Consider the following 18971-nt stretch of genomic DNA (forward strand, 5'->3'; position numbering starts at 1 on the left):
TAGTCTGTTAGTATAACTAGTATAACTAGTATATAGAGACAGTATCCATGTGGTCTAGTCTAGTCTGTTAGTATAACTAGTATAACTAGTATATAGAGACAGTATCCATGTGGTCTAGTCTGTTAGTATAACTAGTATAACTAGTATATAGAGACAGTATCCATGTGGTCTAGTCTGTTAGTATAACTAGTATAACTAGTATATAGAGACAGTATCCATGTGGTCTAGTCTGTTAGTATAACTAGTATAACTAGTATATAGAGACAGTATCCATGTGGTCTAGTCTGTTAGTATAACTAGTATAACTAGTATATAGAGACAGTATCCATGTGGTCTAGTCTGTTAGTATAACTAGTATAACTAGTATATAGAGACAGTATCCATGTGGTCTAGTCTGTTAGTATGTTAGTATGTATCTCTTGACTTGGGTATTTACCTCCCTCCCTCCCTCCCTCCACCCACCAGTCCTGTTCCGCCAGGTAGCCAGTGCAACAGGGTTCTGTGACCAGCGGAGGCTGGGTCTTCTCCTCCATGACTCCATCCAGATCCCCCGTCAGCTGGGAGAGGTGGCCTCCTTCGGGGGCTCCAACATCGAGCCCAGCGTCCGCAGCTGCTTCCAGTTTGTATGTGAAGCTTGTAGCTGTGGTCCTAGCTATGCACACACACACACACACATACACGGACGCACATACACACATGCACTCACTCACGCACACATGCTTACACACACACACACACACACACACACACAAACAACGTACATATAACATACAGGCGTATAAACTACCTCACATTCCACACTACTGTGCTAAGCACATTCTGCAGATCACACGGTAACCATACTGTGCACTGTGGGAAAATGTCTGTGTCTCTTTAGGTAGAGAGAGAGTCATTTGTGTTTAATCGGTAGATCTATACATTGCACTCTGAAAATACCATACAAAAAAATATTATAATAAAAAATAGGAATAAAAGAAGGACATCAGACAGGACTGCTGGGAAGATCTGAGTTGGAATCATCTTTCTAGATTATCCACAGCAGCCAATTTAGCCAAAGTACATCTGTTAGCCTGCTAGCCTGCTAGCTATGTTAGCCAAAGAACACATGTTAGCCTGCTAGCTACGTTACCCAAAGTACATATGTTAGCCTGCTAGCTAGGTTAGCCAAAGAACACACGTTAGCCTGCTAGCTATGTTAGCCAATGTACATATGTTAGCCTGCTAGCTAGGTTAGCCAAAGTACATGTTTTTTAGCCTGATATCTATGTTAGCCAAAGTACATATGTTAGCCTGCTAGCTATAGCCTAATGAAACGTCCTAACGACACGTCCCTATCCACACGTCCCTATCGACGCGTACTTGGTGGCTATGTTAGCCAACGTACACCTGTTAGCCTGATAGCTATAGTGAATCACCATACTGAATGTGTTAGCCACAGTACATCTGTTAGCCTACAAGCTATAGTGAATCACTATACTGAATGTGTTAGCCAAAGTACATCTGTTACCCTGCTGTCTATGTTAGCCAAAGTACATCTGTTAGCCTGCTAGCTATAGAGACAGTATTCACCACACTGAATGTGTTAGCCACAGTAAATCTATTACCCTGCTGTCTATGTTAGCCAAAGTACATCTGTTAGCCTGCTAGCTATAGTGAATCACCATACCGAATGTGTTAGCCACAGTAAATCTATTACCCTGCTGTCTATGTTAGCCAAAGTACATCTGTTAGCCTGCTAGCTATAGTGAATCACCATACCGAATGTGTTAGCCACAGTAAATCTATTACCCTGCTGTCTATGTTAGCCAAAGTACATCTGTTAGCCTGCTAGCTATAGTGAATCACCATACCGAATGTGTTAGCCACAGTAAATCTATTACCCTGCTGTCTATGTTAGCCAAAGTACATCTGTTAGCCTGCTAGCTATAGTGAATCACCATACCGAATGTGTTAGCCACAGTAAATCTATTACCCTGCTGTCTATGTTAGCCAAAGTACATCTGTTAGCCTGCTAGCTATAGTGAATCACCATACCGAATGTGTTAGCCACAGTAAATCTATTACCCTGCTGTCTATGTTAGCCAAAGTACATCTGTTAGCCTGCTAGCTATAGTGAATCACCATACCGAATGTGTTAGCCACAGTAAATCTATTACCCTGCTGTCTATGTTAGCCAAAGTACATCTGTTAGCCTGCTAGCTATAGTGAATCACCATACTGAATGTGTTAGCCACAGTAAATCTATTACCCTGCTGTCTATGTTAGCCAAAGTACATCTGTTAGCCTGCTAGCTATAGTGAATCACCTTTCTGAATGTGTTAGCCACAGTAAATCTATTAACCTATGGTGATCTGTAATCTATGGTCCATCTGTCAGCCAGTGGAAATAACTTCTCTACAGTCATCACTGCATCAGTACCCAGCAGTAAATACAATATGTAGAGTGGAATGGAAAACCCCTGCTTTACAATCCAGGAGAAAACAGTAGCCTGAGAGTTTGTAGTTCAGTATTATTTTAAACTTGTTTGTTCTAAAGTAATATAACACTTTTTACATATCTTATACATATTTAGACTGTAAATACCACTGGTTTGTCCTGTTAGTCAAACCTTCCCTCTTGCTGACCGTAGCTCTTACATAATTGGTTGTATGTGTGTTAAACTATTTCTAACAGGCCAATAACAAGCCAGAGCTGGAGGCTGCTATGTTCCTGAATGGTTATGTATTGTACTTCCTGTCTAACAGGCCAATAACAAGCCAGAGCTGGAGGCTGCTATGTTCCTGATTGGTTATGTATTGTACTTCCTGTCTAACAGGCCAATAACAAGCCAGAGCTGGAGGCTGCTATGTTCCTGATTGGTTATGTATTGTACTTCCTGTCTAACAGGCCAATAACAAGCCAGAGCTGGAAGCTGCTATGTTCCTGATTGGTTATGTATTGTACTTCCTGTCTAACAGGCCAATAACAAGCCAGAGCTGGAAGCTGCGATGTTCCTGGACTGGATGCGTCTGGAGCCTCAGTCGATGGTGTGGCTGCCTGTCTTACACCGTGTGGCGGCTGCTGAGACAGCCAAACACCAGGCCAAGTGTAACATCTGCAAGGAGTGTCCTATCATCGGCTTCAGGTAGACAGACAGACAGAAACAGAGAGAGAGAGAGACACACAGAGAGAGAGACAGACAGCCTCTCTGTGTAACCTCTATCCCCGTCTACCTCTCTCTGTGTGTAAACTCTGTCCCTGTCTGCCTCTCTCTGTGTGTAAACTCTGTCCCTGTCTGCTTCTCTCTGTGTGTAACCTCTGTCTCTGTCTGCCTCTCTATGTGTGTAACCTCTCTCTGTGTAACCTCTGTCCCTGTCTAACTCTCTCTGTGTAACCTCTGTCCCTGTCTACCTCTCTCTGTGTAACAACTGTCTCTGTCTGCCTCTCTCTGTGTAACCTCTGTCCCTGTCTGTCTCTCTCTGTGTGTAACCTCTGTCCCTGTCTGTCTCTCTCTGTGTAAACTCTCTCTGTGTAACCTCTGTCCCTGTCTGCCTCTTTCTCTGTGTAACCTCTGTCTCTGTCTGCCTCTCTCTGTGTAACCTCTGTCTCTTTCTGCCTCTCTCTGTGTAACCTCTCTGTGTAACCTCTGTTCCCCTCTGCCTCTCTCTGTGTAACCTCTGTCTCTGTCTGCCTCTCTCTGTGTAACCTCTCTCTGTGTAACCTCTGTCCCTGTCTGCCTCTTTCTGTGTAACCTCTGTCCCTGTCTGTCTCTCTCTGTGTAACCTCTGTCCCTATCTGCCTCTCTCTGTGTAACCTCTCTCTGTGTAACCTCTGTCCCTGTCTGCCTCTTTCTGTGTAACCTCTGTCCCTGTCTGTCTCTCTCTGTGTAACCTCTGTCCCTATCTGCCTCTCTCTGTGTAACCTCTCTCTGTGTAACCTCTGTCCCTGTCTGCCTCTTTCTGTGTAACCTCTGTCCCTGTCTGTCTCTCTCTGTGTAACCTCTGTCCCTGTCTGCCTCTCTCTGTGTAACCTCTGTCTCTGTCTGCCTCTCTCTGTGTAACCTCTGTCTCTGTCTGCCTCTCTTTGTGTAACCTCTGTCCCTGTCTGCCTCTCTCTGTGTAACCTCTGTTCCCCTCTGCCTCTCTCTGTGTAACCTCTGTCTCTGTCTGCCTCTCTCTGTGTAACCTCTGTCCCTGTCTGCCTCTTTCTGTGTAATCTCTGTCCCTGTCTGTCTCTCTCTGTGTAACCTCTGTCCCTATCTGCCTCTCTCTGTGTGTAACCTCTGTCTCTGTCTGCCTCTCTTTGTGTAACCTCTATTCCCGTCTGCCTCTCTCTGTGTAAACTCTGTCTCTGTCTGCCTCTCTCTGTGTAAACTCTGTCTCTGTCTGCCTCTCTTTGTGTAACCTCTGTCTCTGTCTGCCTCTCTCCGTGTAAACTCTGTCTCTGTCTGCCTCTCTGTGTGTAACCTCTGTCCCTGTCTGCCTCTCTCCGTGTGTAACCTCTGTCCCTGTCTGCCTCTCTTCATCAGGTACCGAAGCTTAAAGCATTTTAACTATGACATCTGCCAAAGCTGCTTCTTCTCTGGTCGTGTGGCTAAGGGACACAAGATGCAATACCCCATGGTGGAGTACTGTACACCGGTATGTATACACAGTGGGGGTGTGGGTACATGTGTGTGTATGTGTGTGTACTTGTGTGTGTGTGTGTGTGTGTGTGTGTGTGTGTGGGGGGGGGTGTGTGTGTGGGAGGAGGGGGTACGTGTGTGTGTGTGTGTGTGTGTGTGTGGGGGGGGGGGGTACATGTGTGTGTGTGTGTGTGTGTGTGGGGGGTGTGGGGGGGGGTACATGTGTGTGTGTGTGTGTGTGTGTGTGGGTACATGTGTGTGTGTGTGTGTGTGGGTACATGCGTGTGTGTGTGTGTGTGTGGGTACATGCGTGTGTGTGTGTGTGTGTGGGTACATGCGTGTGTGTGTGTGTGTGTGTGGGTACATGCGTGTGTGTGTGTGTGTGGGTACATGCGTGTGTGTGTGTGTGGTGTATTTCTGACAGGGTAAATAAATCCCTGTATTTGCTCCATGAACCTGTAAAGATGAAGTCAGTGTGTCTCTTTCCTCCCAGTTGAATGTGGTTGTCAGACAGTTAAACCCACTTCACAACACTCACATAAACCTGAATCAACACGTATGGTTCCATTAGCCAGTGCCCACTGCTGAAAGTAGGCTGTGTGTGTGTGTGTGTGTGTGTGTGTGTGTGTGTGTGTGTGTGTGTGTGTGTGTGTGTGTGTGTGTGTGTGTGTGTGTGTGTGTGTGTGTGTGTGTGTGTGTGTGTGTGTGTGTGTGTGTGTGTGTAGTGTGCGTGTGTGCGTGTGCGCGCGTGTGTGTGTGTGTGTGTCATTGTGTGGGTGTGGCAGAGTGTGTGTGTATGTTTAGGTGTCTGTGTGTGTGTGTCATTGTGTGGGTGTCTGTGTCTATGTGTGTGTGTGATTTTGTGTGTGTGTGTCTATGTGTGTCTGTGTGTTTGGGTGTGTCATTGTGTGGGTGTCTGTGTCTATGTGTGTGTGTGATTGTGTGTGTGTGTGTGTGTCTATGTGTGTCTGTGTGTTTGGGTGTGTCATTGTGTGGGTGTCTGTGTCTATGTGTGTGTCTATGTGTGTCTGTGTGTTTGGGTGTGTCATTGTGTGGGTGTCTGTGTCTATGTGTGTGTCTATGTGTGTCTGTGTGTTTGGGTGTGTCATTGTGTGGGTGTCTGTGTCTATGTGTGTCTGTGTGTTTGGGTGTGTCACTGTGTGTGTGTTGTGGATCTGTAGACTAGGGCTGTGAACAAGGGGTCTTTGTTCTGTGTCTGTGTGTTTCAGACCACGTCAGGGGAGGATGTGAGGGACTTTGCCAAGGTACTGAAAAACAAATTCAGGACCAAACGATACTTCGCTAAGCACCCCCGTATGGGCTACCTCCCTGTGCAGACCATCCTGGAGGGGGACAACCTGGAGACGTGAGTCCTGACACACACACACACACACACACACACACGGACAGGACAGGGGCTGGTTTAGGTCTATCATCTGGCCTCAGAGACAGGGGCTAGTTTAGGTCTAACATCTGGTCTAAGGGACAGGAGCTGGTTTAGGTCTAACATCAGGCCTAAGGGACAGGACAGGGGCTGGTTTAGGTCTAACATCTGGCCTAAGGGACAGGACAGGGGCTGGTTTAGGTCTAACATCTGGCCTAAGGAACAGGGGCTGGTTTAGGTCTAACGTCTGGCCTAAGGGACAGGGGGTGGTTTAGGTCTAACATCAGGCCTAAGGGACATGACAGGGCTGGTTTAGGTCTAACATCTGGCCTAAGGGACAGGACAGGGGCTGGTTTAGGTCTAACATCTGGCCTAAGGGACAGGACAGGGGCTGGTTTAGGTCTAACATCTGGCCTAAGGGACAGGACAGGGCAGGTTTAGGTCTAACATCAGGCCTAAGGGACAGGACAGGGCAGGTTTAGGTCTAACATCTGGCCTAAGGGACAGGACAGGGGCTGGTTTAGGTCTAACATCTGGCCTAAGGAACAGGGCTGGTTTAGGTCTAACATCTGGCCTAAGGGACAGGGCTGGTTTAGGTCTAACATCTGGCCTAAGGGACAGGACAGGGGCTGGTTTAGGTCTAACATCTGGTCTAAGGGACAGGGGCTGGTTTAGGTCTAACATCTGGCCTAAGGGACAGGACAGGGGCTGGTTTAGGTCTAACATCTGGTCTAAGGGACAGGACAGGGCTGGTTTAGGTCTAACATCTGGCCTAAGGGAACAGGGGCTGGTTTAGGTCTAACATCTGGCCTAAGGGACAGGACAGGGGCTGGTTTAGGTCTAACATCTGGCCTAAGGGACTAGTCCCTTTCCCTGACTGGGCTGGACCACACACACAATCACTGACACATCTGGCATGCACACACACACACAGACACATACACATAGACACACGCGTGCACACACACGCAAATGACAGCTTAGCTCACACTGGCGGGTTGAAGAATCAGTTGAGACAGAAAATGTAGAGATTCTCAGCCTGCCAGGCTAACATCATGGCCTAATGGGACTCTCAGCCTGCCAGGCTAGCAGCCACGCAAACTAATGTAGACTCAGCTGGCCTAGCAGCCACGCAAACTAATGTCCCTTTCCCTGCCAGGCTAGCAGCCATGCAAACTAATGCAATCCACTGTCACACAGGATGCTGTGTGTCTCTCTCTCACGTGTGTGTGTGCACATTATGTCTACTAGTCCTTGGCCTGAATTGTTCACTGAGTGATTTCTTTAGTTGTCTTGCAAATGATTTATTTGATGTCAGTGAGCTCACACTGGCGGGTTGAAGAATATGTTGAGTGTGAGAGTTGAGTATGTTTGTGTGTGTTGAGACAGAGTATGTTTGTGTGTGAGAGTTGAGATGTTTGTGCCAGGTTGAGTATGTTTGTGTGTGTGTGAAGTTGAGTAATGTGTGAGAGAGATGTTTGCCTGCCAGGCTGAGCAGTTTGTGCAAAGTTGAATGTTTGTGTGTGAGAGAGTATGTTTGCCTGCCAGGCTAGCAGCCACGCAAACTAATGTAGAGAGATGTCTGTGTGTGCCAGGTTGAGTATGTTTGTGTGTGTGTGAGAGTTGCAAACTAATTGAGTATGTTTGTGTTGTCAGAGTTGAGTATGTTTGTGTGTGTGTGAGGTTAGCATGTTTGTGTGTGAAAGTATGTTTGTGTGTGAAGTTGACTGTTTGTGTGTCAGTTGATGTTTGTGTGTGAGAGTTGAGTATGTTTGTGTGTGTGTGAGAGTTGTATGTTTGTGTGTGTGTGTTGTGTTTGTGTGTGTGTGAGTTGTATGTTTGTGTGTGTGTGAGAGTGAGTGTTTGTGTGTGTGTGTGTGTGTGTATGTTTGTGTGTGTGTGATTGAGTGTTTGTGTGTGTGTGAGAGTTGAGTATGTTTGTGCCTGTGTGAGAGTTGTATGTTTGTGTGTGTGTGAGTGATTTTTTGTGTGTGTGAGTTGTATGTGTGTGTGTGTGAGAGTTGTATCTGATTGAGTATTTTGTGTGTCTACTATGTTTGTGTGTGTGTGAGAGTTGAATATGTGTGTGTGAGAGTTGAGTGTTTGTGTTGTGTGTTAGTTGAGTATGTTTGTGTGTGTGAAGTTGAGTATGTTTGTGTGTGTGTGTTGTGTTTGTGTGTGTGTGAGTGTGTGTTGAGTATGTGTGTGTGTGTTGAGTATGTTTGTGTGTGTGTGTGAGAGTTGAGTATGTTTGTGTGTGTTGTATGTTTGTGTGTGTGTGAGAGTTGAGTATGTTTGTGTGTGTGAGAGTTGAGTATGTTTGTGTGTGTGTGAGAGTTGAGTATGTTTGTGTGTGTGTGAGAGTTGAGTATGTTTGTGTGTGTTTGTGTGTGAGAGTTGAGTATGTTTGTGTGTGAGAGTTGAGTATGTTGAGTTGAGTATGTTTGTGTGTGTGTATGTTTGTGTGTGTGTGAGAGTTGAGTATGTTTGTGTGTGTGTGAGAGTTGAGTATGTTTGTTGAGTATGTTTGTGTGTGTGAGAGTTGAGTATGTTTGTGTGTGTGTGAGAGTTGAGTATGTTTGTGTTTGTGTTTGTGTGTGAGAGTTGAGTATGTTTGTGTGTGTGTGAGAGTTGAGTATGTTTGTGTGTGTTGAGTGAGAGTTGAGTATGTTTGTGTGTGTGTGAGAGTTGAGTATGTTTGTGTGTGTGTGAGAGTTGAGTATGTTTGTGTGTGTGTGAGAGTTGAGTATGTTTGTGTGTGTGATGGGGATGTGTGTGTTTGTTCTAATGTGTTTTGAGGTGAGGCCCTGCGTCTCATGTCCTCTGTCCTCATCTCACCTCTCCTGTGTTCCAGTCCCGTAACTCTGATCAACTTCTGGCCGGTAGATCATGCGTGAGTACCCTGTTCAGTGTCACACATACATACGTACGTACGTACGGACGGACGGACGGACGGACAGTTATTTTATGTGGCTGTCAGTGTTCATGTACCCTGTGTACTGTAGTACTGTACTCATCCTGTTACTGTGTCTGCTGCAGCCATTAAACCAACACAACACTCATCCACATGTTATCTGTCATACAAAGTACTGTAGTATGTCATGTTATAACTCATCCTGTCTCTGTACTGTAGTCTATATCATGTTATAACTCATCCTGTTACTGTAGTCTATATCATGTTATAACTCATCCTGTCACTGTACTGTAGTCTATATCAGGTTATAACTCATCCTGTTACTGTAGTCTATATCATGTTATAACTCATCCTGTTACTGTAGTCTATATCAGGTTATAACTCATCCTGTTACTGTAGTCTATATCATGTTATAACTCATCCTGTTACTGTAGTCTATATCAGGTTATAACTCATCCTGTTACTGTAGTCTATATCAGGTTATAACTCATCCTGTTACTGTACTGTAGTCTATATCAGGTTATAACTCATCCTGTTACTGTAGTCTATATCAGGTTATAACTCATCCTGTTACTGTAGTCTATATCATGTTATAACTCATCCTGTTACTGTAGTCTATATCAGGTTATAACTCATCCTGTTACTGTACTGTAGTCTATATCATGTTATAACTCATCCTGTTACTGTAGTCTATATCATGTTATAACTCATCCTGTTACTGTACTGTAGTCTATGTCATGTTATAACTCATCCTGTTACTGTAGTCTATATCAGGTTATAACTCATCCTGTCTCTGTACTGTAGTCTATGTCATGTTATAACTCATCCTGTCACTGTACTGTAGTCTACATCATGTTATAACTCATCCTGTTACTGTACTGTAGTCTATATCAGGTTATAACTCATCCTGTTACTGTAGTCTATATCATGTTATAACTCATCCTGTTACTGTACTGTAGTCTATATCAGGTTATAACTCATCCTGTCTCTGTACTGTAGTCTATATCATGTTATAACTCATCCTGTTACTGTAGTCTATGTCATGTTATAACTCATCCTGTTACTGTAGTCTATATCAGGTTATAACTCATCCTGTTACTGTAGTCTATGTCATGTTATAACTCATCCTGTTACTGTAGTCTATGTCATGTTATAACTCATCCTGTTACTGTAGTCTATATCAGGTTATAACTCATCCTGATACTGTACTGTAGTCTATATCAGGTTATAACTCATCCTGTCTCTGTACTGTAGTCTATGTCATGTTATAACTCATCCTGTTACTGTACTGTAGTCTATATCATGTTATAACTCATCCTGTTACTGTAGTCTATATCAGGTTATAACTCATCCTGTTACTGTAGTCTATGTCATGTTATAACTCATCCTGTTACTGTAGTCTATGTCATGTTATAACTCATCCTGTTACTGTAGTCTATATCAGGTTATAACTCATCCTGTTGTACTGTAGTCTATATCAGGTTATAACTCATCCTGTTACTGTAGTCTATATCATGTTATAACTCATCCTGTTACTGTACTGTAGTCTATATCATGTTATAACTCATCCTGTTACTGTAGTCTATATCAGGTTATAACTCATCCTGTTACTGTAGTCTATATCATGTTATAACTCATCCTGTCTCTGTACTGTAGTCTATATCAGGTTATAACTAATCCTGTTACTGTAGTCTATATCATGTTATAACTCATCCTGTTACTGTAGTCTATATCAGGTTATAACTCATCCTGTTACTGTAGTCTATATCATGTTATAACTCATCCTGTTACTGTAGTCTATATCAGTTATAACTCATCCTGTTACTGTAGTCTATATCAGGTTATAACTCATCCTGTTACTGTACTGTAGTCTATATCAGGTTATAACTCATCCTGTTACTGTAGTCTATATCAGGTTATAACTCATCCTGTCTCTGTACTGTAGTCTATATCATGTTATAACTCATCCTGTTGTACTGTAGTCTATATCATGTTATAACTCATCCTGTTACTGTACTGTAGTCTATATCAGGTTATAACTCATCCTGTTACTGTAGTCTATATCATGTTATAACTCATCCTGTTACTGTACTGTAGTCTATATCAGGTTATAACTCATCCTGTTCTGTACTGTAGTCTATATCATGTTATAACTCATCCTGTTACTGTAGTCTATGTCATGTTATAACTCATCCTGTTACTGTAGTCTATATCAGGTTATAACTCATCCTGTTACTGTAGTCTATGTCATGTTATAACTCATCCTGTTACTGTAGTCTATGTCATGTTATAACTCATCCTGTTACTGTAGTCTATATAATAACTCATCCTGTTACTGTACTGTAGTCTATATCAGGTTATAACTCATCCTGTCTCTGTACTGTAGTCTATGTCATGTTATAACTCATCCTGTTACTGTACTGTAGTCTATATCATGTTATAACTCATCCTGTTACTGTAGTCTATATCAGTTATAACTCATCCTGTTACTGTAGTCTATGTCATGTTATAACTCATCCTGTTACTGTAGTCTATATCATGTTATAACTCATCCTGTTACTGTAGTCTATATCAGGTTATAACTCATCCTGTTACTGTACTGTAGTCTATATCAGGTTATAACTCATCCTGTCTCTGTACTGTAGTCTATGTCATGTTATAACTCATCCTGTTACTGTACTGTAGTCTATATCATGTTATAACTCATCCTGTTACTGTAGTCTATATCAGGTTATAACTCATCCTGTTACTGTAGTCTATATCATGTTATAACTCATCCTGTTATAACTATATCAGGTTATAACTAATCCTGTTACTGTAGTCTATATCATGTTATAACTCATCCTGTTACTGTAGTCTATATCAGGTTATAACTCATCCTGTTACTGTAGTCTATATCATGTTATAACTCATCCTGTTACTGTAGTCTATATCAGGTTATAACTCATCCTGTTACTGTAGTCTATATCAGGTTATAACTCATCCTGTTACTGTACTGTAGTCTATATCAGGTTATAACTCATCCTGTTACTGTAGTCTATATCAGGTTATAACTCATCCTGTTACTGTAGTCTATATCATGTTATAACTCATCCTGTTACTGTAGTCTATATCAGGTTATAACTCATCCTGTTACTGTACTGTAGTCTATATCATGTTATAACTCATCCTGTTACTGTAGTCTATATCACTTATAACTCATCCTGTTACTGTACTGTAGTCTATGTCATGTTATAACTCATCCTGTTACTGTAGTCTATATCAGGTTATAACTCATCCTGTCTCTGTACTGTAGTCTATGTCATGTTATAACTCATCCTGTCACTGTACTGTAGTCTATATCATGTTATAACTCATCCTGTTACTGTACTGTAGTCTATATCAGGTTATAACTCATCCTGTTACTGTAGTCTATATCATGTTATAACTCATCCTGTTACTGTACTATATCTATATCAGGTTATAACTCATCCTGTCTCTGTACTGTAGTCTATATCATGTTATAACTCATCCTGTTACTGTAGTCTATGTCATGTTATAACTCATCCTGTTACTGTAGTCTATATCAGGTTATAACTCATCCTGTTATAATGTCATGTTATAACTCATCCTGTTACTGTAGTCTATGTCAGTTATAACTCATCCTGTTACTGTAGTCTATATCAGGTTATAACTCATCCTGATACTGTACTGTAGTCTGGTTATAACTCATCCTGTCTACTGTAGTCTATGTCATATAACTCATCCTGTTACTGTACTGTAGTCTATATCATGTTATAACTCATCCTGTTACTGTGTCTATATCAGGTTATAACTCATCCTGTTACTGTAGTCTATGTCATGTTATAACTCATCCTGTTACTGTAGTCTATGTCATGTTATAACTCATCCTGTTACTGTAGTCTATATCAGGTTATAACTCATCCTGATTGTACTGTAGTCTATATCAGGTTATAACTCATCCTGTCTCTGTACTGTAGTCTATGTCATGTTATAACTCATCCTGTTACTGTACTGTAGTCTATATCATGTTATAACTCATCCTGTTACTGTAGTCTATATCAGGTTATAACTCATCCTGTTACTGTAGTCTATATCATGTTATAACTCATCCTGTCTCTGTACTGTAGTCTATATCAGGTTATAACTAATCCTGTTACTGTAGTCTATATCAGATTATAACTCATCCTGATACTGTACTGTAGTCTATATCAGGTTATAACTCATCCTGATACTGTACTGTAGTCTATATCAGGTTATAACTCATCCTGATACTGTACTGTAGTCTATATCAGGTTATAACTAATCCTGTTACTGTAGTCTATATCAGGTTATAACTCATCCTGATACTGTACTGTAGTCTATATCAGGTTATAACTCATCCTGATACTGTACTGTAGTCTATATCATTATAACTCATCCTGTTATAATATCAGGTTATAACTAATCCTGTTAATGTAGTCTATATCAGGTTATAACTCATCCTGATTATGTAGTCTATATCAGGTTATAACTCATCCTGTCTCTGTACTGTAGTCTATATCATGTTATAACTCATCCTGTCTCTGTACTGTAGTCTATATCATGTTATAACTCATCCTGTTACTGTAGTAGTCTATATCAGGTTATAACTCATCCTGTTACTGTACTGTAGTCTATGTCATGTTATAACTCATCCTGTTACTGTAGTCTATATCAGGTTATAACTCATCCTGTTACTGTAGTCTATATCATGTTATAACTCATCCTGTTAATGTACTGTAGTCTATATCAGGTTATAACTCATCCTGTTACTGTACTGTAGTCTATATCATGTTATAACTCATCCTGTTACTGTAGTCTATATCAGGTTATAACTCATCCTGTTACTGTAGTCTATATCAGGTTACACTGTGCTATATCAGGTTATAACTCATCCTGTCTCTGTACTGTGTCTATATCAGGTTATAACTCATCCTGTCACTGTAGTCTATATCATGTTATAACTCATCCTGTCACTGGTCTATATCATGTTATAAATCATCATGTCACTGTGCTGTGGGTGCTGGGGGCTATATAGAGCTCTGTGGTTCATATTGACATGACACTGTCTCGTGGACCTGTTGAAGCGTGTGTTGTCTGGATCATAACAGCTGACATCTTTAGGTTTTATTCCCTCTGTGTCTTTTTCTTTCGTTCTCTTCCACTCCTCTCCTCTCTCTCTCCTGTCTGTAGGCCTGCGTCCTCCCCCCAGCTTTCCCATGACGACACCCATTCACGCATCGAGCATTACGCCAGCCGGTAAGATAAAGACACACGTGTATTTACGTAGTTAGACTCTAATCTCTCAGCTACTGATTGACTGTAGAGTTACTGTGTCCAGGAGTATAGACTCACTCACTGAATGTTGAACTTTAGACCTCGTGACAACCAGATACTAACAGGCATTATCGTGTAATGCTGATTCCACCTTCAGTAGAGGTTTTCTCCCCTGTTTACTAAACTGGTGAATCTTTACTCTGTAACCGTTTACCTGAGGCTTGTACCATGATATTCATCCCAGAGTCCAGAGTCTACCACTGAATTGTCCTGGAACAATAGAGATGGTATTCAGCCCAGAGTCTACCACTGAATTGTCCTGGAACAATAGAGATGGTATTCAGCCCAGAGTTCAGGGTCTACCACTGAATTGTCCTGGAACAATAGAGATGGTATTCAGCCCAGAGTCTACCACTGAATTGTCCTGGAACAATAGAGATGGTATTCAGCCCAGAGTCTACCACTGAATTGTCCTGGAACAATAGAGATGGTATTCAGCCCAGGTCTACCACTGAATTGTCCTGGAACAATAGAGATGGTATTCAGCCCAGAGTTCAGGGTCTACCACTGAATTGTCCTGGAACAATAGAGATGGTATTCAGCCCAGAGTCTACCACTGAATTGTCCTGGAACAATAGAGATGGTATTCAGCCCAGAGTCTCTACCACTGAATTGTCCTGGAACAATAGAGATGGTATTCAGCCCAGAGTCTCTACCACTGAATTGTCCTGGAACAATAGAGATGGTATTCAGCCCAGAGTTCAGGGTCTACCACTGAATTGTCCTGGAACAATAGAGATGGTATTCAGCCCAGAGTCTACCACTGAATTGTCCTGGAACAATAGAGATGGTATTCAGCCCAGGGTCTACCACTGAATTGTCCTGGAACAATAGAGATGGTATTCAGCCCAGAGGTCTACCACTGAATTGTCCTGGAACAATAGAGATGGTATTCAGCCCAGAGTCCAGGGTCTACCACTGAATTGTCCTGGAACAATAGAGATGGTATTCAGTCCAGGGTCTACCACTGAATTGTCCTGGAACAATAGAGATGGTATTCAGCCCAGAGTTCAGGGTCTACCACTGAATTGTCCTGGAACAATAGAGATGGTATTCAGCCCAGAGTTCAGGGTCTTCCACTGAATTGTCCTGGAACAATAGAGATGGTATTCAGCCCAGAGTCTATCACTGAATTGTCCTGGAACAATAGAGATGGTATTCAGCCCAGAGGGTCTACCACTGAATTGTCCTGGAACAATAGAGATGGTATTCAGCCCAGAGTCTACCACTGAATTGTCCTGGAACAATAGAGATGGTATTCAGCCCAGAGTCCAGGGTCTACCACTGAATTGTCCTGGAACAATAGAGATGGTATTCAGCCCAGAGTCTACCACTGAATTGTCCTGGGAACAATAGAGATGGTATTCAGCCCAGAGTCCAGGGTCTACCACTGAATTGTCCTGGAACAATAGAGATGGTATTCAGCCCAGAGTCTACCACTGAATTGTCCTGGAACAATAGAGATGGTATTCAGCCCAGAGTTCAGGGTCTACCACTGAATTGTCCTGGAACAATAGAGATGGTATTCAGCCCAGAGTCTACCACTGAATTGTCCTGGAACAATAGAGATGGTATTCAGCCCAGGGTCTACCACTGAATTGTCCTGGAACAATAGAGATGGTATTCAGCCCAGAGTCTACCACTGAATTGTCCTGGAACAATAGAGATGGTATTCAGCCCAGAGTTCAGGGTCTACCACTGAATTGTCCTGGAACAATAGAGACGGTATTCAGCCCAGAGTCCAGGGTCTACCACTGAATTGTCCTGGAACAATAGAGATGGTATTCAGCCCAGAGTCTACCACTGAATTGCCCTGGACAGTGCTGCTCATTCTGTACTAATGGTAGTGAAATGAGTGGAATGTGACTACTGAAATGAATGTGTCTCCCCCACAGGTTAGCTGAAATGGAGAACCGTAATGGATCTTATCTGAATGACAGTATCTCACCCAATGAGAGCATGTGAGCCCACCCCTTCCTCTTTCAATCCTGTCGTTGATTGGCTTGCTTTGTGAATTGGCTCAGTGGGTTAGGTATGAAGCTGTGTTGTCTCTGTGAGGTGGGTTCTGTCTAGAGCAGTCATGAGTAACACTTGGAGTCTCCTACGGATGCTTTTTAAAGGTTCATTTAACTATCCACTAAACCGAGCACGATGAAGATTTGAAATGCTCAAATAACTATCACACAAACAGTTCATCGGACCATCTATAAACCATCTATAGTTATAGACCATCTATAGACCATCTATAGACCATCTATAGACCATCTATAATCTATAGACCCATCTATAGACCATCTATAGACCATCTATAGACCATCTATAGACCATCTATAGACCATCTATAGCTATAGACCATCTATAGTTATAGACAATCTATAGACCATCTATAGTTATAAACCATCTATAGACCATCTATAGTTATAGACCATCTATTGACCATCTATAGACCATCTATAGTTATAGACCATCTATAGTTATAGACCATCTATAGAACCATCTATAGTTATAGACCATCTATAGAACATCTATAGTTATAGACCATCTATTGACCATCTATAGACCATCTATAATTATAAACCATCTATAGACCATCTATAGTTATAGACCATCTATTGACCATCTATAGACCATCTATTGACCATCTATAGTTATAGACCATCTATAGTCTATAGACCATCTATAGAACCATCTATAGTTATTGACCATCTATAGACCATCTATAGTTATAGACCATCTATAAACCATCTATAGACCATCTATAGACCATCTATAGTTATAAACCATCTATAGACCATCTATAGTTATAGACCATCTATTGACCATCTATAGACCATCTATAGTTATAGACCATCTATAGATAGACCATCTATAGAACATCTATAGTTATAGACCATCTATAGACCATCTATAGCTACAGACCATCTATTGACCATCTATAGTTATAGACCATCTATAGTTATAGACCATCTATAGAACATCTATAGTTATAAACCATCTATAGACCATCTATAGTTATAGACCATCTATAGACCATCTATAGACCATCTATAGTTATAGACCATCTATAGACCATCTATAGACCATCTATAGTTATAGACCATCTATAGAACATCTATAGTTATAGACCATCTATAGACCATCTATAGAACATCATCTATAGACCATCTATAGACCATCTATAGCTACAGACCATCTATAGTTATAGACAATCTATAGACCATCTATAGTTATAAACCATCTATAGACCATCTATAGTTATAGACCATCTATAGACCATCTATAGACCATCTATAGTTATAGACCATCTATAGTTATAGACCATCTATAGACCATCTATAGTTATAGACCATCTATAGACCATCTATAGCTAGACCATCTATAGACCATCTATAGTTATAGACCATCTATAGAACATCTATAGTTATAGACCATCTATAGACCATCTATAGTTATAGACCATCTATAGACCATCTATAGACCATCTATAGTTATAGACCATCTATAGACCATCTATAGACCATCTATAGTTATAGACCATCTATAGAACATCTATAGTTATAGACCATCTATAGACCATCTATAGAATATCTATAGTTATAGACCATCTATAGACCATCTATAGAACATTATAGTCTATAGACCATCTATAGACCATCTATAGTTATAGACCATCTACAGACCATCTATAGACCATCTATAGTTATAGACCATCTATAGTTATAGACCATCTATAGACCATCTATAGTTATAGACCATCTATAGACCATCTATAGTTATAAACCATCTATAGACCATCTATAGTTATAGACCATCTATAGACCATCTATTGACCATCTATAGTTATAGACCATCTATTGACCATCTATAGTTATAGACCATCTATAGACCATCTATAGTTATAGACCATCTATAGACCATCTATAGACCATCTTATAGACCATCTATAGACCATCTATAGACCATCTATAGTTATAGACCATCTATAGACCATCTATAGACCATCTATAGACCATCTATAGAACATCTATAGTTATAGACCATCTATAGACCATCTATAGACCATCTATAGTTATAGACCATCTATAGACCATCTATAGACCATCTATAGTTATAGACCATCTATAGAACATCTATAGTTATAGACCATCTACAGACCATCTATAGACCATCTATAGACCATCTATAGACCATCTATAGACCATCTATAGACCATCTATTGACCATCTATAGAACATCTATAGTTATAAACCATCTATAGACCATCTATAGTTATAGACCATCTATAGACCATCTATTGACCATCTATAGCTATAGACCATCTACAGACCCTCTATAGACCATCTATAGTTATAGACCATCTATAGACCATCTACAGACCATCTACAGACCATCTATAGACCATCTATAGACATTTACATTACATTTAAGTCATTTAGACCATCTTATCCAGACCATCAAATTGACCATTCACCTTATGACATCCAGTGGGACAGTCATCAATAGTGCATCTAAAACTATTGACCATTACTTAACCTATCCTAGGTATTCCTCTAAAGAGGTGGGGTTTCATGTCTCCGGAAGGTGGTGATTGACCATCTGTCCTGACCATCTGAGGAGTTTGTTCCACCATTGGGGGCTACTGACCAGTTTTGACTGGGCTGAGCGGGACCATCCTCAGTGGTAGGGAGGCCAGCAGGCCAGAGGTGGATGAA

General features: G+C 41.4%; 1 protein-coding gene across 6 annotated transcripts in view; it reads left to right on the forward strand.

Moving 5' to 3' along the window:
• Nucleotides 1–18971, forward strand: part of dmd (dystrophin) — a 92133-nt gene that overhangs the window by 63145 nt on the left and 10017 nt on the right. For 5 of the 6 annotated variants that reach the window (XM_046335795.1, XM_046335797.1, XM_046335798.1 and 2 more), the window contains 7 exons: nucleotides 466–623; nucleotides 2958–3124; nucleotides 4508–4619; nucleotides 5833–5969; nucleotides 8842–8880; nucleotides 14116–14181; nucleotides 16155–16220. In XM_046335795.1, the coding sequence (XP_046191751.1) occupies nucleotides 466–623; nucleotides 2958–3124; nucleotides 4508–4619; nucleotides 5833–5969; nucleotides 8842–8880; nucleotides 14116–14181; nucleotides 16155–16220 (745 nt within the window). The remainder of the gene's footprint in view (nucleotides 1–465; nucleotides 624–2957; nucleotides 3125–4507; nucleotides 4620–5832; nucleotides 5970–8841; nucleotides 8881–14115; nucleotides 14182–16154; nucleotides 16221–18971) is intronic. The other variant, XM_046335796.1, reaches the window with a different exon arrangement.

Source organism: Oncorhynchus gorbuscha, unplaced genomic scaffold, assembly GCF_021184085.1.
Source record: "Oncorhynchus gorbuscha isolate QuinsamMale2020 ecotype Even-year unplaced genomic scaffold, OgorEven_v1.0 Un_scaffold_855, whole genome shotgun sequence".
Taxonomy (NCBI): Eukaryota; Metazoa; Chordata; class Actinopteri; order Salmoniformes; family Salmonidae; genus Oncorhynchus; species Oncorhynchus gorbuscha.